The sequence below is a fragment of the Macrotis lagotis genome, chromosome X, assembly GCF_037893015.1.
Source record: "Macrotis lagotis isolate mMagLag1 chromosome X, bilby.v1.9.chrom.fasta, whole genome shotgun sequence".
NCBI classification, from domain to species: domain Eukaryota; kingdom Metazoa; phylum Chordata; class Mammalia; order Peramelemorphia; family Peramelidae; genus Macrotis; species Macrotis lagotis.
The window spans coordinates 686,112,833-686,138,899 of NC_133666.1; the positions used below are offsets into that span (position 1 = coordinate 686,112,833).

General features: G+C 42.1%; 1 protein-coding gene across 1 annotated transcript in view; it reads left to right on the forward strand.

The window, feature by feature from the left end:
* The window catches only part of MYO18B (myosin XVIIIB), a 362,548-nt gene that overhangs the window by 159,608 nt on the left and 176,873 nt on the right, over positions 1-26,067 (forward strand). The window contains 3 exon segments of the mRNA XM_074206167.1: positions 4,372-4,500; positions 5,315-5,458; positions 8,386-8,475. Coding sequence (XP_074062268.1) covers positions 4,372-4,500; positions 5,315-5,458; positions 8,386-8,475 — 363 coding nt within the window.

Here is a 26,067-nt window from a genome sequence, read left to right on the forward strand (position 1 = left end):
TTTTAATCTCTAGAAGTTTATGTGTTTCACAAGATTCTTATAAAATTCTTATAAAATCAAATATTGTTTTCAAAAGTATTCAGCATTTAGGAGGCGGTCAGGTGGCGCAGTGGATAGAGCACCCTGTGGTCAGGAGTACTTGAGTTCAAATCCATCCTCAGACACTTAATAATGACCTAGCTGTGTGGTCTTGGGTAAGCCACTTAACCCCATTTTCCTTACAAAAACCTAATAAGAAGTATTCAGCATTTAAAGGTCTAATCTTTCTTAATTTCTAAATGACACTACTGTAGAAGACCTTTTTATCTAATGTTACTGAATAATTGGAGTATTGATATTATCTCCAAATTCCATGGGAGGAAAAGAAATCTGGATAACATTGGCCCTAGGGAATGAATGAATGAATGAATAAATGAACAAAAAGGTACTCATTAAGCCCATGCTAAGAATTATACTGATCAACAATCAGTTAGCATTTAGTAAGCACCTACTATGTATTAAATATTGTGTTTGGTGCTGGGGATACAAAGGGAAAAAAATGAAACAGTCTCTGCTCTCAGTAAACTTACACTCAACTGATGAGACAACATGCACACATATATGTATGCCTATGTACATGTATGAACAAAACTACTAAAATATAAATTAAAGTCAAAGAGTTGTTGACTGCTAGTGACTTACATGTAAAATCAGGACAGTTTCTACTCTTGAGGAGCTTCCATTCTTAGATAAGGAAATAGTACATGGAAGGGGATGGTGGCACGGGAAGGATATTTTGGATTGAAAGATCTCAGAGATGAGTGAGGGAGGGGATTGATCATTATTGTTAGCGTTGTTGTTATGTTTCTTTGTTGTTAGAGAGGATCGTGACATTAGGGAGGTGCCACCAAGACACCGAGATTTAAGTGAGGGCTGTGCTAAGTCACTAGCCTCACTTTTGCCTCTGGACTCATCTGGGTCCAGTGGCAAGATATAGACTGGAAATAACCTTGGCTGCAGAGGGAGACCTTGACCTTTTTATGTTAATGTCTTTAACAATTAAGGAATCTCTCCAATAGCAATGGTTGTGTTGATTGGTTTGGAGCTACCTGAGGCACAGGAGAAAAGGAGATGGGATGGGGAATACCTGTGGGGGCACAGCTAGAAGATGTCTGTGAAGTCTGGGTGAGTGGCAGGTTGAAGCCAGTCAGAATCTTTTGAGAGGGGAAATGGAATGACTGTGCATAAACCGAATAAGCTTCAGCACTGGGACAAGTGAACAGCTCCTACTTTCTCGTCATTTCTTGTCTATGTATTTGGCTTCACCGTGATCCATGTTGAAATCGTGTTTTTGGTTGTATCTGGGCCTCCAGCGTGTGAGATGACTCTAGAGAAAAACGACAGATTGTAAGACGTGACTCAGTGGGGCAGAATGACTGATTTCTATTCTGTGCATAGTAGCTTCCAATTATCTTTTTAATGAAACCTTCATACTTAATCAATAGTGTTTTGGCAGTGCTGGCCACCTTTTGTAATCTACGGACTTGGTTCTCTCATCATTTTGGCCATTGATTTTTATAGTGGCTTTTCGAATTCACTAGCTTGTGAAATTAATGCAGTCGTTATTGGAGTAATCAGGGAGGCTATGAGTCAATCATATCTTTATTTCAATGAGGCTAATTGTCTTGGCAGAGATGATGGAAATGACCAAAGAGGGGGCTCTTGCAGGGAGAGCCCCAACTCTCATTTTTTCAGTCTTGCACAGTAGATTGTTAAGACATCAACCGAATTATTGTCAGGCCTTAAAATAGGTGGAGATGAACAGAACCTCTCTCCTTCATCCATCAGAATCCAATGTGGGAAGCACCCTAGAGTTAGGTTTTGTTCAGTACAATGAAAGGGACATGAGCTCCTGGGGTTTGAGAGTAGGTGCTGTTTATTTTGTAGCCTTTGCTAACAGGCAGGACTTCTACCAAAAAAAAAACAGTGTGAGAAAGGAGAAACACTACTGACCTTGGACTTTGCACCCCTGCATCCTCTACTCCATTGCCCAGTGTCCTTGGTCTCTTATATCCCTTTTCAGGACATAAAGTTTCTCCTTTGAGAAATGAGTTTAGGTAGATAATCTCAGAGGGCTGAACATTCTTCTTTCCTTTCTATTTACATAAATATAATTCCAGGTTTCAAGCTCCAGCTCAAATGCCTCTGGGTTTTGCTCTCCTCATCCTTCTAGGCTACAGTCATCTGTTCTATCTCCCTCTTGTGCCTTCTGACTGTCACTATTCCTTGCTCCCTTGCATTTTCTTTTCTACCATCTCTTCCACTTTTTTGTTGTTGTTTTTTTTTTTGCAAGGCAATGGGGTTAAGTGACTTACCCAATGTCATACAGCTAGGTAATTATTAAGTGTCTGAGGTCAGATTTGAACTCAGGTCTTCCTGACTCCAGGGCCAGGGCTCTATCCACTGTACCACCTAGCCACTCCCATCTCTTCGACTTTTAAACTAGATTGGAAGTCCTTGGAGGGCAGAAATGGCTCTGGCATTTCTTTGTCTTCTCAGTGTCTACTGCAATAATGGATTTTCTTTTTTTAAAAAAAAATTCCCCAATTACCTAGTATGAATGTTTTTCAACGATCATATACTTGCACAGTTATGTTATACATTTTTCTTCCACCCTCCCCTCTGTGGTGAACCATCTAGTAAAAGTCGTGCATATTCCATTTGTATTTAACATGTTTACATGTTAGTCATTTTGTATATGAGGAATTAGGAATAAGGGAAAAGAAAGAAAACCCTGGGATAGATAGGAAAAACACAAGAGCAGGTTTTTAAAAAAAATAAACGTAGTATCCATTCAGATTCTTGGTTTATTTTTTGTTTGTTTGTTTGTTTTTATTTTCCTCTGGATGAGAATGGTGTCTCCCAGGTTGTCCTAGATCTCTGAACTGCTGAAAGAAACTGCATCCATCACAACTGGTGAACTCAACAATGTGGTTGTTAATGTGTACAGTGTTCCTTTGGTTCTGTTCCCTTGGTCAGTATCAGTTTGTGTAATTTTTCCATGCTTCTCTTAAGTCTGACCATTCATGGTTTCTTATAGGATAATATTATTCCATAACATTCATATACCACAAATTGGTTCAGTCATTCCTCTGTTGATGGGCATTCCCTCAATTTCTAATTCTTTGCCATGACAAAAAGAGCTGATATGAATATTTTTGAACATGTGGGGACTTTTCTCAGTTTTTAAAATCTTGTTGGATATAGGCCTAGTAATGGTATTGATGAGCCAAAGGATATGATCAATTTGGGGCATGTTCTTTGGGCATAGTTCCATATTCCTCTCCATAATGATTGGATTAGTTCACAACTCCACCAACAGTAATGCTGGGCTTTCTAAAATTGTTATTGTACTTGCATAAAAAATTCTTTATGAGCCTTATGTAAGTTCACATTTAACCTCTGACGCAACTCTGGCAAGTAACTTCCCTTCTCACTGCCTCAGTTTCCTCTTTTGTCAAATTAAGAGGTTGGACCTTTCCCACTGGACCTTTCCCATTCCATTTCTACAATCCTAAAATCTCAGTTGATCCTCTTGACAGCCCTGTGAATTAGGTAATAGTATGAAACAATCAGGGCTCAGAGGTGTAGACTGATTTGCTCAGGATCATGAAGCTAGTTAAGTGTGACACTTGGGATTGAGAGGATAACAGATCAGAAGCCAAGAGAGAATTCAGAGTTCAGATACTTGAATCTCCTTATTTCATAGAAGAGAAAATTGATGCCCAGAGAGGTAAGGGGCTTACCCTGGAACACACAGGGAGCTAGGATCACTGTTCCTTCTTATTCCATGTTGGATGTTCTTTCAGCTACTCTACATGTTTCTTTTTAGTATGAGTACAATCCTTAGTCCTCTCCTTTTCTCACTATATCTCATCCACTACCAAGGAACTTATCAGTTTCCCAATAGAAGTGATTTGAATTTCTTTGGTTTACCTAACATTGATTTTTTTTTTTGGCAGCCGATTGACTGTGAACCTTTGGTATGTTGGTCATACTGTTGGGTCATGCTATTGTAGATTTAGAACCAGGAAAGCCTTTAGAGTCATCTAGTCTGATTCTCTTATTTTACAAATAAGGAAACTGAGTCAGACAGAGGTTGTGATTTGCCCAGGGCACACAGTTGTTAAGTGTCTGACTCAGGTATTTTCATCTCCAATTCCTATTGGTCTATCAGTCATACAATACTGAACATCTATGTTTGGACTTGGGTCCCAGGTGTTGTGATCAGCAGGACAGAGACATAATCCTGCTCATTTCCTAGAGTCCTTGAACATTGCTACTAACCAGAAAGTTCCAGGGATCATTCCTAATGACCTCCCATCCTTTCAGGTTTTCCTGAAGTCAGGCATCATCTCCAGACTGGAAAGGCAACGTGAGAAATTAGTCTCTCGGAATATAATTCTCTTTCAAGCTATCTGCAAGGGATTCTTGTCCCGTCAGCAATTCAAGAAACTGAAGGTAAGGGATTTGAGAATGTCCCTTGCTTACAATGGGTTAGCTCTTTTATCGTCCCATCTGGGCTTTTGCTTCTGATAGTTTGTGGGAGTCTGGGATGGTCATAAAAGGCAATTGGCATTCCTCTAACATTCTTGGTATCCCTCCATAAATCATTGTGCATCCTCCAATGTATATTTGACCCGTCCTACTCTTAGTAAGAGGGAGAGGAAGGAAGAATGGGTGTTAAAATTTCCCTTAATTTCTTACCTATGAGAATAAAATCAAATTTGAGATTTTTCCTGTCCATCCCATTGTTTTTTCAATTTGCCTAAGATCCCCTTCAATTCAAGAATCATAAAGTACCTACTATGTATAAGGTCCTTTGCAAGGTACTGGAGACATAAAGATAAAAATACAGTCCCTGCCCTCAAGGAGCTTTCCACTGGAGAAAGAAATTCCCAGAATGCTCTCCCAATATCCCATCAGACTTCTTTTCCCACTGTCTTAAGACACTTTTCATCTAAGAAGGGTTCCCAGGATATTTGTTGAAGGCAGGGAATCTCACCTTTTTCTCTATATCACCAGTCCATAGCATGATGGCTGGCCTGTAGTAGGTGCTTAATAAATGCTTGTGGTATTGAAATGAATTGCCTACATTTATTGTAACTCCATCCTTTAAAAGTTTAAAGCTCTTCCTTTTGCCTTTTGTGAAATTTCCTGCTACTTCTTTCCCCTTGGGGCAAGGTCTCTCATTTCTGCTCCATGGGGATCAATCTTTTTTTAACTGAAAAAATTCTGGACTCTCAGTTCTTTCCCCCTTTTCTTCCCTCCTCAGATCCGACAGCTGGCTGTCCAGTGTATCCAGAGAAATCTAATGGTTTTCCAGGTGGTGAAGGATTGGCCCTGGTGGCAGTTGTTGAATTACACTCGACCCTTACTGAGTATCACCATTGGGGAGGACCAGCTCCGGGCAAAGGAGGTATGTGTGTTATTGGGCAGGCTAAGAGAATTTCCTCCCAACTTGGCTTGATATCTCAGATGAGAAAGATGTTTTCGGTATTTACCATGGGAGTAACAAGGATGGGCCACTAGAGCTTTGCCACAGTGCAGAAAATTTTTGGAGCACAGACAACTCTGTCTTGAATTCTATTTCGTTCACTTTCTGACCCTTCTTCTAGCAGTGGCAGCAGCCTTCTGTTAGGATTCTCTTCCTTCTCCAATGATCAAATATATACCTCATCTCTCTCCCCATCTTCTCAAGTAGTAGTATCTGTGTGGCTCTGGAGCAGACATTTAAGCTCTGTGTCCTGGGCTTCTCTTTAGACTAGAAGTCACAGAGCAGATGCTCTATTCTGGGTAAAGTCCTGAGACTCTCTAGTGTCTTAGGCAAGCTTTCTGTCCCCAGGCCACATTGCCTATTTTTCAAGAGCAAAGACGGATTTATGGCCATTCTGGAACTCTCTCCCTTCTGGTTTAGTTTTTAACCACTTTCCCCTTTGCCCATATCTAGTCTCTTCATGGCCACCACAACCTGATGAGATTCCGATCCTGCTATTGTTCCCATCATCCTACTGACAGCATTATACAGTCTGGAAATAAGTATGTTTTAACTATTCCTCTACTTAGCAAAGACAGCCTATTTTCATCTAGTCTTTGCTGGGGGATTCTGGATACTGATGAGTTCACTGATGAGTTATCAGTCCCAGGAACATATTTCCATTTTAATAGGGACCTTCTGAAAACAATATCTTAACACAAAGGGAAGACTCTGAGGAAATTTTAGCTATGTGAAGACAGTATCTTCAATTTTTTTATTTATTCATGCATCCAGCCATACAGGAATTATTTAAGAACATCAGCTGAATATTGGCACAGAAGGGAGATAGAAGGATAAATTATTAATAATAATAATTATTAAGATTTATATAGAGATTTAAGGTTTGCAAAGCATTTCACAGAGTTTATCTAATCATTACTCACCACAAGGTACTTACAGTAAGGTCAGGGAGGAAAGATAGACACAAATAAACATCCTGAACATTAGAAAATATTTAGTGTGTCTGATCTGTCTTAGACTCCACATTACAAGATGACCAGCAGGATAGTGAAGGGACTTGTTGGTTATCACAGTGAGTCAAGAAATATTTATTTATTGAGCACCTTCTGTATACCAGACACTGTGGTCATTGCTAGTACCACAAAAGGCAGACCCTGCCCTCAAGGAGTTCACAGTCTAATGGAGGAGGTAATATATAAAGCTCTCTGTCCAAACAAGTTGTGGAATGGATAAATTAGAGCAAATCAATAGAGAAAAGCTTCCAGTACAAAGCAGGACCTGAGCCAGCACCTGAAGGAAACCAGGAGATAGAGATGAGGAGGGAGGAAGAACAGGTCAAGCAAGGAGCAGATGAAGGAAATGAGGATTCTTTTCTGGAGAAGGGAGGGATGGAGTGAGCAAGTCATCCTCCAAGATTGGAAGGATTAACACTTGAAAGTAGAATGAATGGGTCCTAGCAGACTAAAAGCAGATTTTCACTGGCTGTCAAGAGGCATCTTCTCCTAGTACAATGGGGTAAGAAAGGAAATGCTGGGGGTCTTCTCACTACAGAGCTTCTAGAAAAGGCTGGATGACCCTTTTCAAAGGAATGCCTCTTCAGGTGGAGACTGAGCTAGAGGGCTTCAGAGCCTCACTCCCATTCTGAGATTCTGGAAGAGGTTTGACCAGAAAGTGATCTGGGATCAGGTCTCTCTCTCTGTCTCTGTCTGTCTGTCTGTCTGTCTGTCTGTCTGTCTCTCTCTCTCTCTCTCTCTCTCTCTCTCGTGTGTGTATGGTGTGTGTGTGAGAGAGAGAAAGAGACAGACAGACACACTCTGAGAAAAGAGATAGAGTTAGAGAGGAAGAGGGGTGGAGAGACAGCCCAAGTCAGAGATATAAAGACAGAGGAAAGTGAGAGAGTCAGAGGCAGAGAGGAGATAGAGACAGAGATACAAGAGAGAGAGGAAAAAGAGACACAGAAAAAGGAAGGAGAGAAAAGGGAAGACATAGTCAGAGAGAGAGAGATAGTGACAGTGATACACAGAGAGACAGAGAGAGAAAGAGAGGAAAGAGAAGAGAGACAAAGAGACAGTGATAGGAAACAGACATCGAGAGACACAGAGACACAGACAACAGTGAGAGCACACAGACACACACACACACACACACACACGCACACAAATACAAACACACAAAAAGTGTCTTTTCCAGTCAGGACCACTGGGGATGGCCTCGTGGAGATGTTATCTCTGTAGATAAGACACAGCTTGGATCCGAGTCCAATAAATTGACCATTTTCTGTCACAAGCTGCATTCTTATATTAGGTGAAGTCATTTATCTCTGGTGCTTTTAAAGCAGTAAAGATTCCCAGCAGTGTTTATGTTTTGAGTTTCCATCAGCCCTGTGATTTCGTTAGTATAGAGACATCCCACTGGGGAAATTTTTCTACCACTACAGATAGCATCTGCTCTGTGACTTCTAGTCTAAAGAGAAGCCCAGGACACAGAGCTTAAATGTCTGCTCCAGAGCCACACAGATACTATGTGTCTGGGGTAGGTCTTAGACTTAGACCTTCCTGACTCTTTATCATCCATTTCATTCAAAATCTCCACAGAAATATTGGCGGTTGTTATCATTGTTATCACTGTCATTGATATTAATGCTAATCATCCACCATCATCCAACTGACCTATGAAGGCCAGTCTCAGAAGCTCATCTTTGGAGTGGGCTCTGGACTCTGGGGTCATCTCTGTTGGGTTTTCCAAAGAAGACAGTGACTCATGATCCATTTCATGGACTTCACCTCTGTGCCACAAGAAGATCATACCTCCCCTTCTCAGTTGGCATTGTGTTTTGATTGGACTTTTAGGAAGAGCTCGTGGCCTTGAGAAAGAAACTAGAGAACTCTGAGAAGTCACGGAATGAGCTTCGACAGAACACAGACCTTCTGGAGAGCAAGGTATCTGGGGAAGAGACCAAGGAGAGAGAGGGGATGGGAGGGAGAAGGGAAGGGGAGGTAGAGGCATGTACAAATACATGAATACATGCATATACTGGCACATTCTTTGTATTCTCTGAGTTTTTTAGGAAATTATAAGAAGTCCCTCCTGACCTTGAAGGCAGTTAAGGTCATCAAGTGAAGGGTGTAGGAAGTGAGATCAAGCAGAGGATGTTGGTAGATGGTCTTTTCCATTTGGTGTAAATTAGGTCTCCTGGGATCTCAGAAATCATGTAATCTACATCCTGTTATCTTATTGGAGAAGAACATGAGGCCCAAAGAGGAATCATCAAGTCATAAAATTAGAACTGGAAGGATCCTTAAGAATCTCTTTTATGGGGCACCTAGGTGGCACAGTGGATAAAGCACAGGCCCTGGAGTCAGGAGCACCTGGGTTCAAATCTGGTGTCAGACACTTAATAATTACCTAGCTGGGTGGCCTTGGGCAAGCCACTTAACCCCATTGCCTTGCAAAAACCTAAAAAAAAGAATCTCTTTTGTGCCACCCAATCATTTAGAGATAAGGAAACCAAAGCCTAGGCAAGTGAAGCTTTTATCCAATGTCTTACAGCTAGTAGATTAGAAAGTCAGGATTTGAATCCAGGTTCTATGAATCTGGAAACAACATTCTTTCCACTGAACCATACAACTTCCTTCATTATTAGATAAGGAAACAGGTTTTTAGCAGAGAAGTTACTTGTCCAAGGACACAGAGATCAAGAGGGTCAGAGCTGCTATTTGTGAAATGTTCCTCAATGAGTTCTTCCCCAGATTATGATCAGTCTGAGTCTATAGCCCTGACTTGGGAATCAAGACCTTTATTGTCCTGTTCTGACATGAATGTGCTATGGAGCGTTGTGCAAGTCCCTTGACGTATCTGAGTTTTAGTTTTTTCACCTCTAAAGTGGGCATGTTGAATGAAGGTGATCTAAGAGCTCCTTTTTAGTTCTATTCTAGCATGATAAGATTCTAGCCTTTTCTGATGGTAGCGTTTGGTCAGAAGTAAATTTACTGCCACCTTGGAGGTCCATCCTCCACAAGTATGGTGGTAGACTAATGTAAAGTTTTGCATTTTGGTTAAAAAAGTCAACTTTAGAAGATGTAACTAGGAGAGGCATGGCTAGACCATAGTCACTTAGAAAAGATCTGGGGATGTCAGTAGACTGCAAGCTTGGTGAGAACACCCTGGATCTTAGACTTCATTGAGAGACATAGCTGCTGAAGTAGGGAGTATCCAACCCAGATGGATTCAGCCCAGGTGGGGTCACATCTAAAGTGCTGGGCACCAATATTTAAGTAGGGTGCTAATAAACTGGGTGGCCACCAGGATGCTGAATGAATGGGAAATCATGTGACATGTTATATAAGAATTGGCTGAAAGGGCTACAGCTGGACCAACGAGATAGAGCTGGAGACTCAGAAGAGCCATGATGGGGATGTCCATGCATCTGAAGGGTCATGGAAAAAGGAGTAGGGGCAATGGAGGGGATTAGCCTGATTCTGTTTGGCCTCAGGGGGGAAAACCATCCAGGAGCAGGAAAACTTCTTTTTTGGGGGGAAGCTTTTGTAAGGCAATGGGGTTAAGTGACTTGCCCAAGATGGCACAGCTAAGTGAGTATTAAGTGTCAAATTTGAACTCAGGTCCTCTTGACTCCAGGCCAGTGCTCTATCCACTGTGCTATCTAGCTGCCCCAGAAAATCTTCTTAGCAACAACTAGGCCTAGTTGTTTTTTTTTCCTGGGGGGGCAAGATAATAGAGGTTAAGTGACTTACCCAAGGTCACAAAGCTAATAAGTATCAAGTGCTGAGACTGTATTTGAACTCAGGCCCTCCTGACTCCGGGGCTAGTGCTTATCTACTGCACCACCCAGTTGTCCCAGTTTATAATGAAAGAATGTCCTTGCCCTTCAAATTCTTGTTTCTTAATTTTAGGAGTCAGAAAACCACCAAGACAACCATTTTAGAATCAGGTAGTTTAACTTTCTCATCATCAACCTTTGAGGTTTTGCTGCTATCCCTTGAGGTTGGGTCGCCATCTCTAGGATGTTATGGGAAATGAGGAGGAATAAGGATCTCATTAGAGTGAAAGCTTCCTGAAGGCAAGGGCATCTCCAGTGATGAATTCAGTGTCCCTCATAGTAGGTACTGAATAAGTGGTTGTTGATTGATTTGCTGATTTCAGTGCAGGGGAGGAGGTATAGAATCACTGCTTTTCTTTACCTAGGACTCAGAGACCTCCCTTTATTGAGTCATGAATATGCATTTCCAAAATGACACCTCCCAGTGAGGGTCCTCAGTTGTTACCTGCTTGAAAGATTATGGAAGCAAAGCAACTCCTACATTTTATGAGGCAGGGAAGTTAGGTGTAGAGAATAGACAATGACGTGTCCAAGGTCCCGACTAGCATAATTGAACCCTCAGGAGCCATCTAGTCCACCCTAGTCCCCATCTAGTCCCCATATTAGAACTTCAAGGATGACCCAAATACCCCTTCAGAGTTTGTTTTTTTAACAGAGGAGGAAACTGAGGAACAGGGTGATGAAGTACCTTGCCTAGTGGAATGTTAGTAGTAACATGATAAAGCTTGACTTTGGTCCTTATAATACACTCAATTCAGGCCTTTTTTCCTTCTTCCCCAATTGGGTCAAACTGACACAAGCACCAGACATCCTTGACAGTCCAGAATGGCAACAGGTGCTCCAGGTGATGATTGTCCTAGAGGTTCAGAGGTCAGTGAAAATGAGGTTGGAGGAGTGCAGCATGGCTCTTGAGCAGAAAGCAGGACCTGGCCTGGTTCCTGGCCCTCAGGGGATCATCCTTTCTTCCTGGGATCACCAATTGGGGCACAGCACTGTCTGCCCTCAAGGACATCTTCTGACATGATTCATGAGAAGGGTGAGCAGGGACTCAACTGGAAAACCTCTCTGCCCTCCCAGAAGCAGATAGCGTTGTATTCCTCAGGAAGGAGAATGATCCCAGATCCAAATGCAGTGAATTTTGTGCATGAGTGATGGTGGATGAGAATTGAAGGACAGAGATTGATTTGGGATAATTTCATCTACTTTGCTTAGTCATCTACCAAGAAAAGACAGGAAAGAATGAACTGAAGAAAAATTAAATGACAAATTGGGCAGATGAACTTTGGGGAGGCAGCCTATGGAGTAGAGAGAGGGCTAGATGTGGAGTCAGGAAGAAGACCTGGGTTCAAATCCTGCCTCAGACACTATTTGTGTGATCAGAACAGGTTACTTAATCTCTCAGAGGTTCAGTCTCCTCTATAAAATGAGGGGATCAGGTTTATTCTGAGCTCTCTTCTTGCTGTGGGCAAGTCACCCAAAACTTGCTGAACCTCATTTTGCTCATCTGAACTGGGGGTAATGCTTCTAGCAGAACCCATTTCACAGAGTCATTGTGATAAAGGGGTATTTAGTCAACCTTGAAGTTCCAGTATGGGGAATATTGATAAGATTATCCTGGACTGGGAGCAGCCGTGCTACCAGCTGCTGAGGAAGCCACTGGGACCGAGCCCTGGACCCATGATTGATGATTATGACTGGTTTCTTCATTTGGGTCAGGCTATGATTTACTCAACCAAAAAGAGAATTGATTTTGCTTTTCTCCATAGTGATAAAGATGACTCAGTCTTTTATTCTACAAAAAGATGAGCAGACCAAACATTGATGAAGAGTGAAGATAAAAAAAAATCAGGGGCTCTTACCTGGAGTCCTTAAATTTACATATATATATATATATATATATATATATATATATATACACACACATATGTAGTTAAAACATTTAAAATTAAATATATTAAATAATATATTTTAAAAAGGTTCAGATAATTATATTTCAATGGAATTGGCTTCCTTTGTAATTAAAGGTGTTTTATTTTATACACTTAAAACCATTATTCTGAAAAGGGACCTATCCATAGATTTAACCCAGACTGTCAGAGCATTGGTCCATAACACAAATGGCATGTCAAGAGAAAAGTCTTCAAATAGATGGATCATCATGACTATCTCTGACCTGTCATGGTATAAAGTTCCTAAGGACACAATGGCTTCATATATAGAATATAAGTCTCTTGAAAGTAGATAATATTTCCTTTAGTCCCCAGTGTTTGACCCATAGGATGCACATAATAAATGGTGTTTAATAAATGCTGGTTGATTGGCTTAGGAACTCATTTGCTCAATTGGGCCTTATCTTCCTTAATAGGGCTTGTAGTCTTGAGGAGGCTGGACTTGAAAAAGAAATTTGTTATTAAGATTGAAAATAGGAGCAGCTAGGTGGCACAGTGGATAGAGTACTAACCCCGGAGACAGGAGGACCTGAGTTCAAATCCAGTCTCAGACACTTAATAATTACCTAGCTGTGTGGTCTTGGGAAAGTTCTTAACCCCATTGCCTTGGAAAAAGCAAAACAAACAAAACCAACAAAACCAACCCTCCCTCCCCCCAAAACCCCTGATTGAAATAAAGGAAAAACTCTGTGATTGGAATTTTCCTTCTCCTGATCATTTTTCTTTTTAAAATTTTATTTATTTAAGGCAATGGGGTTAAGCGTGACTTGCCCAAGGTCACACAGCTAGGAAATTATTAAGTGTCTGAGGCCAGATTTCCCTGACTTCCAGGGCTGCTGCTCTTTCCACTGTGCCATCTAACTGACCTCCCATCTAGCTGATCATTTTTCATAAGAGGAAACTGAGGCACATGGGGTTAAGCGACTTGCTCAGGGTCACATGGGTAGTAATGTCTGAAACCAGATTTGAACTTCAGGCTAACTGACTCCAGGTCTGACATTCTATCCACTGAATCACCTAGCTATTTGAATTGTAGCAGTTCAATAAAACTAATCGACATATTAGCCACATCTGACATATGCAATATTCCACTCCCTTGTCCTTCACGCCTGTAAAGGAGAAAGCTATCTCATCTCTCTTCTTTGGAGATGGGTTTGGTCATGATAATCTGAGCACCTTCGATTTTGATCTTCATCGCTATTGACATTGTTTGTCATCACTGATTGCTTACTTTGGGGTTTCCTTCTTTCCCAGGATGGGCCGGCATGCTTAGCTCTCTCTTTCTAGAAGGCTTCCTTCCTTTTGGCTCTACCTTTGCCTCCACAGTCCCATCCCCAATTGCAGCCTAATTAAAGTGTCAGAAGTCTGCTCACCCAAAGTGAAGGATGAGGTATGGAGGCTCTTACCCAGTACAATTAGCTCTCAGCAGAGATATTTGGTGGAGGTTTGCTGAAGCATCACCCAGTGAGCTCCATTCATTCTCATGACAAAGATTGTAATGGGAGTCGGGAATTATATACCAGTGTAACATGTTCTCATTACAGGCCCTGGATCACAATCAGTATGACCCTTTGGAGGCCGGGATTAGCTCGGTTAACGTGGTCGATAAACAGGCAGGGAAAGGAGTGGCCACTGGGGAATGTCCATCCGCATCTCATCTCTGCTAGCCAGAAATGATTTCATTCTCATGGATGGAAGTTTGAGCTGGCCATTTCTCCTAGGTTCCGTGTGTGTGTGTGTGTGTGTGTGTGTGTGTGTGTGTGTGTGTGTGTATGAGTGGGTGAGCAATATATTTAGAATTTCATCGACTCAGATCTCCATGAGACCTTTGAAAGCCCCTTGTTCAACCCAATTCATTGTGCAAAGAGGGAAGCCTAGATCAGAGAGGTTGTTATTTGTTAAGTGATAAGCTAGTATGGACTTGCCCCCAGGTTTTCTGACAGCATTCTTTCCTTTGTACCTCATTTGTAAGTAAGTGGGGGGTTCTCTGTGGGCCAAAGTTAATTCTGTCTTTAAAGTGGCTGCCATAAGGTAGGTGCTAAATAGCTTGATGGACTATCCTTTACATATTGAGCTATCTCAGGTGGGATCTGGCCGCCCCTTCAAAAAGAACAGGTTTTGGATTTCATAGCATCACAGAATCTGAGACCCTTATGGACCATCCCGTTTCACAGATGAGGAAACTGAGGCCCAGGGAAATTAGCTTGCCAGTTGACTGGCGAATATTCACATGAATAGTAAGTGTAGGAAGTGGGATTTGAACCCAACTCCAACACTCTATCCACACTGTAATGAGAACAAGTTATACTGGCATAGAATCCCAACTCCCATGATAATCTTTGCTGGAGGAAAGAAATTCATTCAATAAACCTTTATTGAATGCCTAGCCCATCAGAGAATCACAGAATGTCAGAGATGAAAGGGACCTCCGATGCTTTACAGGAATCATTTCTCCACTGTTTGAAGGCCTCCTGTGATGGGTCTGTTTCATGGGAGCCCATTCCACTTTGGACATCTTACCATAGACCAGCTTGTGTACTAGGCCATGGGGATCCAAAGGCAAAAACTACAAGTCTTGTATTCAAGGAGTTGGGAGAAGAATACGTTTGCATCTAAGTGATTGCAAACTCACGGGCAATAGGGACCTATCTTACCTGGAAACCAGATTTAGAGTAGAAAGGACTGTGGAGGTCGTTGAGTCAGACTCCTCACATTACCGAAGGAAAACTGAGGCAAACAGAGATGACTTGGCTTGACCAATAACATTCAGCTCATAATCTGATAATTGAACTGAACCCAGGTATCCTGATTTCTGTCACATTGTCTTGTCTTCATTAACATTCTCCTCCTTGCTCATATTTATACAACACATTATCGTTGATGATCTCTCTTACTTGCTAATTCTACCCTGTATGCTTCCCTCCTGGTCCCTGGTGGCTCAAAGATATGTTCCTACCTTCCCCTTCTTTTGCCCCCTTCTCCCCTCATCTGGGATCTTTCCATTGGACAAGCATACCCTGCCTTACTGGAAGGCAGGAGAGGCCTAATCACTTGCTTCAATGGCCAGTATAGAATATTATCTTATTTATTTTATGGATGAGAAAATGGCAGCTCAGAGAAGTTGTTTATGGCCATCCAACTTAGAAGAGATGGGCCAAGGGCCTGAACCCGAGCTGACAGCCAAGGCAAAGTATGCCCCAACACACATAATAATCCTCAGGAATCATTAGACTCCCCCTTCCCAAGCTAGCCAGGGAGAGCTAGAACAAAGAGACCGAACATGCCCCAGCATCGTTTCCCCTGATTTTGTTGTCTCATCAGTGAAAACTACATTTGACGAGGCTTATTAAAGAGACAACATTATTGCAGAGTGATTTAAGTGCCTCATTTGGGGACAAGGGAAACAGGAGCTGAGAAGCAGCCAGGGCGGCTGGCTATAAATATTTCCCCAGCGTGTGGGAAAAATCCTCCTTCTCCGGCAAAGTGGCTGCTTTCATTTCTATTAGAAAAAAAATGGGCATTTTTTTCTTTCTTGGAGCTCTGATGCCTGGCGGGCACTATTGCAAGGGTGTGTGTGTGTGTGTGTGTGTGTGTGTATGTGGGTATGTGGGCAAGTGTATGTGAGTGTGTGAGTGTGGGTGTGTATGTGATATGGTAGGGTATGTATATGTGCTGGTTGTATGAGTGTGTAGGTATGTATGTTTGTGTGAATGTGTGTGCTTGTGTATGAATGTGTAAGTGTGTTTGTGTGAATGTGTGTATGTTTGTATATAAGTGTAAGTGTGCATGCACACGTTTGTGTGTGTGTGCATGTGTGTGTGTGTGTGTGTGTGTGTGTGCAGACTTCAGAATATACTGGAAGGCTTCACTGAGTCCTAATTTATTTCAGGGAGCAGAGTCTGTGTCTGATGGTCCTTCTAGCTCATTAGCCTGAATGATTCCCCACCTCTGAAGAGAAGCCATCAAGATGAAATGGCAGCATCTGATTTAGGATTGAAAATTTGTTTGCAAAGGAAACGGGTGGAAAGCTCTTGGTGGAGAAGTCCCAGGAGGTGGTCTGGCCCAGGGTGGACACCCAAAGATTTTTAGAGAATGCCAAACACTAGGAGAGAACTTAGACCTTGGGATACAATGGCAGAGTAAGTAGAGAACTTAAATGAGGAATGTAGAATGTCACAGTGGGAGGGATCTTAGAACACAATGTCAGACTCTAGAAGGGACTTTAGAACATAGACTGTTGATGTCAGAGAGGCGAAGGTCTTAGAACACAGAATGTTAGTGGTGGGCAGGTCCTTAGAACAGGGAACATTTTAAGGTTGGTGTAGTGGGAAGGACTCTCATTGCCTTTCCCCTTCAGCCCTCTGTTGATGTCCCATTGATTCTCTGACCTCACTCCTCCTCCTCCCATGAGGAGGGCAGGCATCCAGGTACAGTTTGAGGTCCAGGTTCTACATCTAATCACTGGTCATGGAACTTTAGTTTGAATTCTGACTCTGTTTTGACCCTTCCTCTGCACCTCAGGTGTAAAAGTGAGGGGACTAGGATTTGCTCTAGATGTCTCTTCCAGTGAAAATGAAAAGGAAGCAAGTCCCAGAATGAGCAAGCAGACCAAGCCATCTCAGAAGTGAACCAAAAACCTGATATGACTCTTAGTCTACCATATTTTGTCTGTGAATCACCCAATCGCAAGCAATGACAGCATAGAAGCAGAATTGTCCACAGACCTGACAGATAAGGAAACTGAGTCCCAGATGGAGGAAATGGCTTTCTCAGAGTAATTTGCTCAACCTTGCCAATGGCTGGGGCCAGTGAGCTTAAGGTCAATGGCTTCCTAGGCCAACTCTCTTTGTATCATACAAGTATTCATCTCTTAAAAGAAATTAGCTCTGTGGCTGAGAGTTAAGCCAAATGTTTTTGCCAATGAGCTTGGAGGGAACTATGCACGGTGGGTCTCGTGGCAGAAGAATAATTCAAGGGCTGGCCTCAGAAATTCTGCTTAAGCTGTTGGCACCTTGAAGTCCTGGTGGTGGCTGGGATGCGGTTGTGATTTGTTCTAGGCTTCTGCAAAATGCTGAGTAAACTCCAGGGTCAGCTGCAGGCCTACTATGACCTGAGATTCCTAGACTAGACAAATAACAGCTGAGGAAGCTGTGCTTGAATTCTGATGATTGATTTCTTTTTTCTCTGTTAATACCGGTAAGATGAAAACCCTGTTCAAATGCCTCCCTGTAGTGTGGAGGTATCCTTATTGCCTCTAGAATAAATGATGCTCCTCTCTGAGGCCTTCCCAGTTCTCCCTTTCCCTCCCTTCCCCCAATATGTCTCACCTACCTTTCCAGTAAAATTGATGAAGAGTTCTTGGTAAAAATGAAAATATTGCAGAAATGCTTATTACTAATTCTGATAATAGTAATGGCTAACATTTGTATAGGTCCTACTATGCGTTAAATGCTTTCTAGAAACATCTCATTTCAGTCTCATGATAATTCTGATTTTATAGATGAAGAAACTGGGGCAAACAGCTTAGCCAATAGGTGTCAGAGGCACATGTTTAAAAAATAGGCATTAGTTAAAAGGTTGGTAAAGGGAATCAGGAGAATCAGACTCATCAAATTTCAATTCTAAGTTGTAGAAAGAAAAGCTCTGAGATTGGAGAATGTCAGAACTGGGATGTCAGAACTGGGAGGAGTCTCAGAGAAGGGAATGTTAGAGCTGGGAGGGGCCTTTGAAGAGGGGATGTTAGAACAGAAAACTATGCCCTTCCAGCTATACCATCTGAACAGAGACTATTTTTGGAACCTGGAATTTCACAACTTGAAAGAACTTTGGAAATGAGAATGTTGAAAGTAGTAGGAAATGAGAGCTAGGTTTGGAGTCAGAAGACCCGAATTCAGTCTTACCACTCATGGGTCTTTGGCCCAAGTCACACCCTTCTTGGGGCTTCAATTTCTTCATCTATAAATTGAGAAGGTTGGTCTAGGTGGGGTCTTTGAGGTCCCTTCTGGCTTAAGATCTAAAATCTTATAATTCTATGATTGTTAAGTTTTTTTTCAATCATGTCTGATTCTTCATGAACCTATTTGGGGTATTCTTACCAAAGATACTAGAGAGATAGGCATTTCTTTCCCTAGATCATTTGACAAATGAGGAAGTTGAGGCAAACAGGGTTAAGCCACTTGAGGACGCATTTGAATTCAGATCTTGCTGACTTCGGACCCGATGCTCTAACCATGGTGCTACCTAATAGCATATCAGCATTTGACATTTGGTCCAGTCTTACATTTTATGAAATTAGGACCTAGAGAGAATGGACTTGTCTAAAGTCACGTAATATATCTCTGCAGTTTCTTATCTATATCCTATATTTATCTATTTAGCTATATATATTTTATCTATCTATCTATCTATCTATCTATCTATCTATCTATCTATCCATCCATTCATTCATCCATTCATTCATCCATCTGTCCGTCTATCTCTTAGAAAACCTATTACCTTAAAAAATTATCACTATCGCCAAAGTTCCTACTAAACAAAGCAGAGGACTCCCCAGTTAATAAACAAAGCATCCCTTAACAAAACAGTACTATTTCTCCTTTGCACAGGCATGATTTTGTTCTTTTGGCCTGGATCTGCCCCTGAATGTCTATGGGCCAAGGAAATGACTTGACCAGGATCACTCAGTTTGGTTAAGTTAGAAAAATGATTTGACCAGACCTTCCTGACCCTGAGGCCAGGCAGTTCCAGATGTCTACAGCCAAGACTTCAGTCAGCTCTTAGTCATCCACCTATGAATAGCCCCTGTCTGTACATAATCCCCAAATGGAATAAGGCTTGCTGGGAAAATCCTTCTCAGCTAATACTGAATGGAAAAGGAGGGTCAGGATTGAATGTGTCTGTGATAAATGGTTAGATTGGGAAGGAGACTCCAGTGGAGGCCCAGTGCTCCCCTTGGGTCACTGTAGGACTCTCTTCCATTCTCTGGAGCCCAGCTCCTCCCTCAATAAATGGAGAGGGCTGGAGCAGATTGTGTCTAAGTTCCCTCTTGGCTGTAATATTGTACGATAATAAAACTTCATTCCTGATTCCCCCTGAGCTCATCCGGAAGCCTTCCATTATCAGCGCCACTTAACGTGAGGAACGGCCCTTCCGGTTTGATCCAATGATGTGTGAAATCTGCCCATCCGATCGTTTCAGACTAATTGGGCCTTAAGAAATCTGCAAGAACAATTCCCCTGTTGAAAACAAAATGCTTTTAGTTCATTTAATTTGCTGTAATTTTGTGATCCTCCCAGACTCTCTCCCAGGACAGTGTCCCTTCATTATCCCACAATATGCTGCCCATCCCTTCTCTCTGTGTGCGACTCTCCTTCTGATGGACCTGAAGACCCTAGGTGGTGTTTTGGGATCCAGGAAGGTCAAGTCACCTGCCTCTTTTCTCTAGCATCAATCAGGGTTGGCAAAGGGGTAGAGGAGATTTTTCCCCCCTTTTTGGCTCAATTTGTGTTCACTGTGCAACTTGAAATTAATGGCTTAAATTAATTTTGTGCTCCCGTTGCTCAGGCTGATTAGCACAAATTAAATTTCATGCTAATTGGCCAAAGTAGATAGAACACAATACAGAAATCTTTGATTAATGTCGATTTGCAGGCTGAGGGAGGAAGTGGAGGGAGGAGATTTGGACAATTTCCTTGATTCATAAGTCTTACTCCATGTTTTCATTGGAAATGTTCACATTTAATTATGGATACCTGTGTTGATGACTCATGTTAAAGTGAAGCTGCCTGGAGCCAGGCTTCCCTGTGGCATCTGGGCCCGACTAACATACAAGCATTGTGGTAAGATTTAGTGGGAGAAGGATCCCAGGAGGCCAAGTAGTTCACCTCTTTAATTTACAAAGGAGGTAGCCATGGCCCAGCTCAGGGAAATAACTTGACCAAAGTCACCCATATGACTAGGGATCATCTTTATTTCTTTCCCCATTTAAGACTTACACACATTGTCCCTGTGGGATGGGAAACAAAGATTATTCCTATTCTGTAGATGATGACACTGTGACTCATAGTACCTACAGGGGTTCCCCATGATACATTAGTGGCAGAACTAGGCCTTTGTACCCCAAATCTAGTGTTATTCCCATCTCACTGGTGAGATGCAGTGATCTTTTGGCTGAACATTTTTCTATTAGACCAGTTATAGTAACTGATGCTAATCCTTAAGGATTGCATTTGTGGTTTCATTGAGAGACTTAGAGGAGCTCCCTCAACCAATGTAGATGTTGTTGCCTTTGAGAGATGACTAGACCACTTAGCAAAAGGGTTTGGTGACTTGTCCAGGGTTCCATGGTCAGTATGGTCAGTTGTAAGATTTGAACCCAGCTCTTACTGCTTTTGAGACAGGTTCTTCATTTGCTTTTCTCTACTACCTTCTTATGCCTAGAACCCGAGGAAAGAACAGATGGGCTGTAACTCAGTTGTGGTCCCCAAAGCAATCCAATGACTACTGTTCTCCGTATCCATTTCTTTTAGATTCCTTTTCTCCTCCCCTAAGTAGAATAAAAGGAGGAATGGTTTCATCTTGGTCTTTGCATACCTGATACCTTTCCTTCCCCAAATGATTGTTCTTAATGCTTGTTAAATTGGATTGCAGTTGTTGAATTTTGCTTCACAGATCAAGTCAAATGAGAAAATGTTTATCAAGCACTTAGCACAATGTGTGGAAGATCGCTGGCAATTAATAGTTGTTCTGCCCTTCTCCCCTCCTCACATCTCTGCCTATGGGAGAGTCTATGGGAGAGTGACTGGGACTGTTCCCCCCAGGCTCCCCAGTAGGATAGGGTGAGGAGAGGTTCCTTGTCAGTCTCAGAGAACTTGAATAGAGCTCTGGTCACTGGAATTTGGGTTTGGCTTGGTACTGGCGAGGATCACGACCTCTGATCTATCCTCAGATGAAAGAGAGCCGGTCTAGCTGTGCCACTCATCAAGTTTACCAGGTCTGTCAACAGGTGTTCTTGATGTGTACAAGGATAGCCTGTCACCGTCTCTTTAGAGGTACAATCAAGGCAGGAGACTGTTGGCCTGATGTTGGGAATGGCACTAGAGGCCTCAGGAAATCATGAGATACCACTGATGCTGAGCCAAGGCCTTTGTTCTATGAAAGTCATCAACACAGGTATCCGTAATTAATGTCACTTCTTTTGAAGAAAGGTATAGACAATATGCTCATGGAGAGGTCAGATGGCAAAAAGGGCAACAAACCTACATGATGCTGGTGTCTGGGATCAAAAGGAACCTGGCACGGTAGGCTATTGGACCACGTTAGAGTAGAGGAAAAAATCATCAGAGGTCATTCAATCATATAACTTCATTTAACAATCACAATTTAATAGGGATAAATGTCTTACATTTGGGTTCAAGAGAGCAACTGAACAATTACAGGATTAAGGAAACAAAGTTAAAGAGGGGGTTTTTTTGCTTCCCTTTCTCTTTCCTTCTCTTTCCTTCCCCCTCCCTTCACCTCTTCCTCTCCCTCTCCCTTTCTTCCTTCCCTTTTCTTCTTCCCTTCCTTTTCATTCCTTCCTTCCATTTCCCACTTCCCCCCTCTTTTCCTTCTTCCCCTCTTCTTCCTTCCCTCCTTCCCTCTTTCCTTCTTCCTTCCCCTTCCTTTTCCTCCTTCCTCCTTTCCTTCCCTTCCTTTTCCTTTTATCTCTGTCTCTCTGATTTCTGTCTCTCTGTCTCTCTGTCTCTGTCTCTCTCTCTCTCTCTCTCTCTCTCTCTCTCTCTCTCTCTCTTTGCTTCCTTCTCAGGGATGCTGAAAAGCAGTTGGTCTCTCAGGTTCCTCCCAACTCAGCCAGCCTGTGACTCTGTGACTGTCTCTGTCTGGCCCTGGTGGGCAGAACCAAGAGCATGAGGTGGAGGTTACCAAGATAGATTCATGTTTGATGTCAGGGAAAACTCAACAGTGAGAGGAACTCAGAAATAGAGATGATTTGAGGAAGGAAGAGAAAGTACATAGAACAAAGACCTCAGCATCAGTGGCATCTCATGATTTCCTATGGCCCCTCACACCATTCCCAATATCAGGCCAACAGTCTCCTGCCTTGATTGTACCTCTAAAGAGATGGTGACTGGCTATCCTTGTATACATCAAGAACACCTGTTTACAGATCTGGTAAACTTAATTAGTGGCACAGCTAGACTGGCTCTCTTTCATCTGAAGATAGATCAGAGGTCTGGAGAATTAACCTTTACAAGGTGTGGGGGGGGTGAGGGGTTGGCAGGAGCTCTGATTGCTTTAAAGGTCTCTAAGCTCCACATAGGCTTATGCTTGGGCATTTGAGGCATTTCCATATTCAGACTCTCTTCCCTTCCCCCACCCCCCAATTCTTCAAATACTTTTTTGTTTACATACATCCCTGCCTTTTCTCTAAATGAACTGGGGAAGGAGTGAAAAAGTTCTCAGAACTGACCACCTGGTCCATCCCTGCCCAGTAGGCAGGGAGGGAGGAATAAGGTTTGATGGGGATTGGATGTTAAAGGTCATCACTGGGGGTGGATTTAAGATAGGGGATAAGGAACCTTTTTTGCCAAGGACCATTTGGTTCTATTATTCATGGGCTTTATTTGGTTAAACATTTAATTCATCCCTAAAGAGATCCTAGATTTATTGAATTTTGTGTCCCATCTATAGTTGCCTTGGCAGGGTGGGCCTTATATGGTCCATGGGCCAGAGGTTCCCTGCCCAGATAAGTCATTACTGGGGTGTCATTCAAGAGTTCATTGTTGGGGACAAATCTTGGAGATCATCTTCCAGAAGTCATTTCTGGGGGTAGATGTTAGAGGTCATTGCTGGGGACAGATCTCAGTGATTATCATTTAAGAGTGTAGAGGACTAGACAGCCCCACTGTCCTCTGCCCCAATTGGAGCACAATTTGAGTATTGCGCTCAGTTTCTGGAGTCACAGTTTAAGGATGCTTAATGGGGCTAGGGTCCAGAAGAGGACAATGTGGTTGAATTACTTGTTCGTATAACATGAAGGAGGACCTGGGGTATTGAGACTGGAAAGGAGAGAACTTGGGGTGGGTATGGGAGGTGACACAATACTCACCTTCAACCTTTGGGAAGTACTCTCAGTCCCAGAGGGTAGAACAAATTTTTAGAGAGAGGCAGATTCCATCTCAAAGTGGGATGGGCTGCTTCAGGAGGTAGAAAACTTCCTATTGGAGGAAGTCTTGAAACTAATATCAATTATTCAGGGGGCAGAGATTTTATAATTGGGTCCATTTTACAGATGTGAAAAAAGAAACCCAAGGTGGGGACATAGCTTATCTAACCACTTAAGTTGGCAGTAGACAATGTATATCCAGGTCCTTTGAAACCTTTCTTCCATTGCCCCAGCCTTATCTGGAAGAATGGAGAGAATGTGAATAGATATTGTTTTAGCAGTGATTGTGGGTCTTCTCTAGAGAAACTTCTTATGAAATCCTGACCATTGTCTCCCCCACACCCTCTTTTTAGTTTCCAGACCCGTGTGTGCTGGTAGTCTCAGAGCATATTTGGTTTCAAGATTCTCAGAACTATCAAAGTGAAATCTCCAAAGCACAGATCTGACCATATTGCTCAAAAACCTTCCAGGCTCCCTATATACTGTGCGTAGTATTTCAAGTCCCTGTCAGACTCCAGCCTCCTGGGTCATGCTTATGTGCTGACACTCATCAAGTGTTTGCCCTTCCATCAAGGTCAATCTATTCACTTTTTTGGCAAACGAGATTCCATTGTCCATGTTCCTGTCTTTGCAGAGACTGTTTCCCCATCTGTGGAATGAACTTGCTCTTCATCACCTTTCAGGACCACTAGCTCCCTTCAAAACTCAACTTACAGGCTAATCCTTGCATAAAGTGATTCTCCCTTTGATTAGTCTCTCTCCCCTCTCTGGCCAAATTACCATGTATTTAATTGATAGGTATTTAGTTTTTCATGTATTTCCATATATTTCACATGCAGTCATGTATACATAATATCTTCCAATAAAATATTATCTCCTTGAGGGCAGTCATTGGCAAATGGTCAGTTGCTTAATATTTGATTATTGGGGTTGGAGCAAAGATGCACAATGGTATACAGCTCCAGCAAATGTAGATTCATTTCCTACTTCTGACACTATATGAGGTGAGGCATCTTCCATTGAGGTAGCTAGGTGGCACACTGGATAGAGCACTAACCTTGGAGTCAGGAGGTCCTGAGTTCAAATCCCAACCTTGATAGTTGCTAGCTATGTGACCTTGGGCAAGTCATTTCACCGATCGCCTTGCATCCAAGGCTATCTCCAGTTGTCCTAATTCATATCCGGCCACTGAACCAGATGACTCTGGAGGAGAAAGTGAGACTGGTGACTAAGCCCAGTCCCCCCTCAAATCCAATTCACTTGTTTGTCATGGCATCACCTCCCTGATGTGGTCTTCAAGAAGGAAGGATAAATGTCACATATTTCAGTTCTTTCCACTTCACTTATCAGTTCATTTAAGTCCAGATTTTTTTGAAACCATCCTGCTTGTCATTTTATAACACGATAGTGTTTTCTCACAATCATAGGTCACAGCTTATTCAGCCATTCTCCATCTGAGGAGCAACCCCACAATTTCCAAAATTTTGCCTCAACAAAAAGTTTGACTACAAATAGTATTGTACATAATATGGGTCTTTTTTCTCCTTTAAAAAACTCTTTGGAGGTACAGACCTAGTAATGGTAGTGGTGGGGTCAAAGAATAAATACAATTTTATAGTCTTTTGGGTTTAATTCCAGATTGTTCCCCAGAATAGTTGAACCAGTTCACTGCTCTTCTAACCATTTATTATTGTATTTTTTCTTATTTCTTCTAGCATTTGTCATTTCTGGTTGGTGGTACCTCAAGACTTGTTTTAGTTTTCTTTTCTCTAATCAAAAGTGATTTAGAGCATTTTTCCCACAAAACTATAGATAGCATCGATTTCTTCTTCTGAAAACTGCCTGTTCATATCCTTTGACCATTTATCAACTGGGGAATGACTTTTATTTTTATGATGATTCTCAGACAAATTCATCAGCGAAATGTGCTATAAATTTTTTGATATTACTTCATTGCCTATGGTACTTTTTTTTTTTAGCAAACTGTAGATTTTCTGATGATATCTTTCAATTAAGTCAAATTTTCCTTTTGATTTGTATGAGATCAGGATGACCACAACTGCCTTTTGCACTTCAGACTTTGCTCCCACCGTTCATTTAAATACTATGTCTTTCTATAGCAAGTGGGTCTCTTGTGTGCAATATATTTTTGGAGTCTAGCTTCTAATCTGTTTTGCTGGCCCCTTTCATTCTGTGGGGTTAGTTCATCTCATTCACAGTTAGGCTGACTGTGTATTTCCCTCCAATCTACTTTTTTTCTGTTTATCCTTTTTATTCTGTCCCTCCTCAAAAGTCTGTTTTGTTTCTGACTGCTGCCTCCTCCAATTCTCCTACCTCATCTTTTTTCTATATCTCTTATCTCCTTTTCCTCCTGTCTCCCTATTGGGCAATTTAGCTGTATCTCCATCTCTGTCTCTATCTCTGTCTCTGTCTCTGTCTCTGTCTCTGTCTCTGTATCTGCATCTATATCTATTCTTCCCTCTTTGAACCAATTCCTATGTGAAAGTGAGATTCAAACATTACCTGTCACCTTCCCCTCCACTCAATCTTCTCTCCACTATTTCCCTCTCCCCTTAACCAC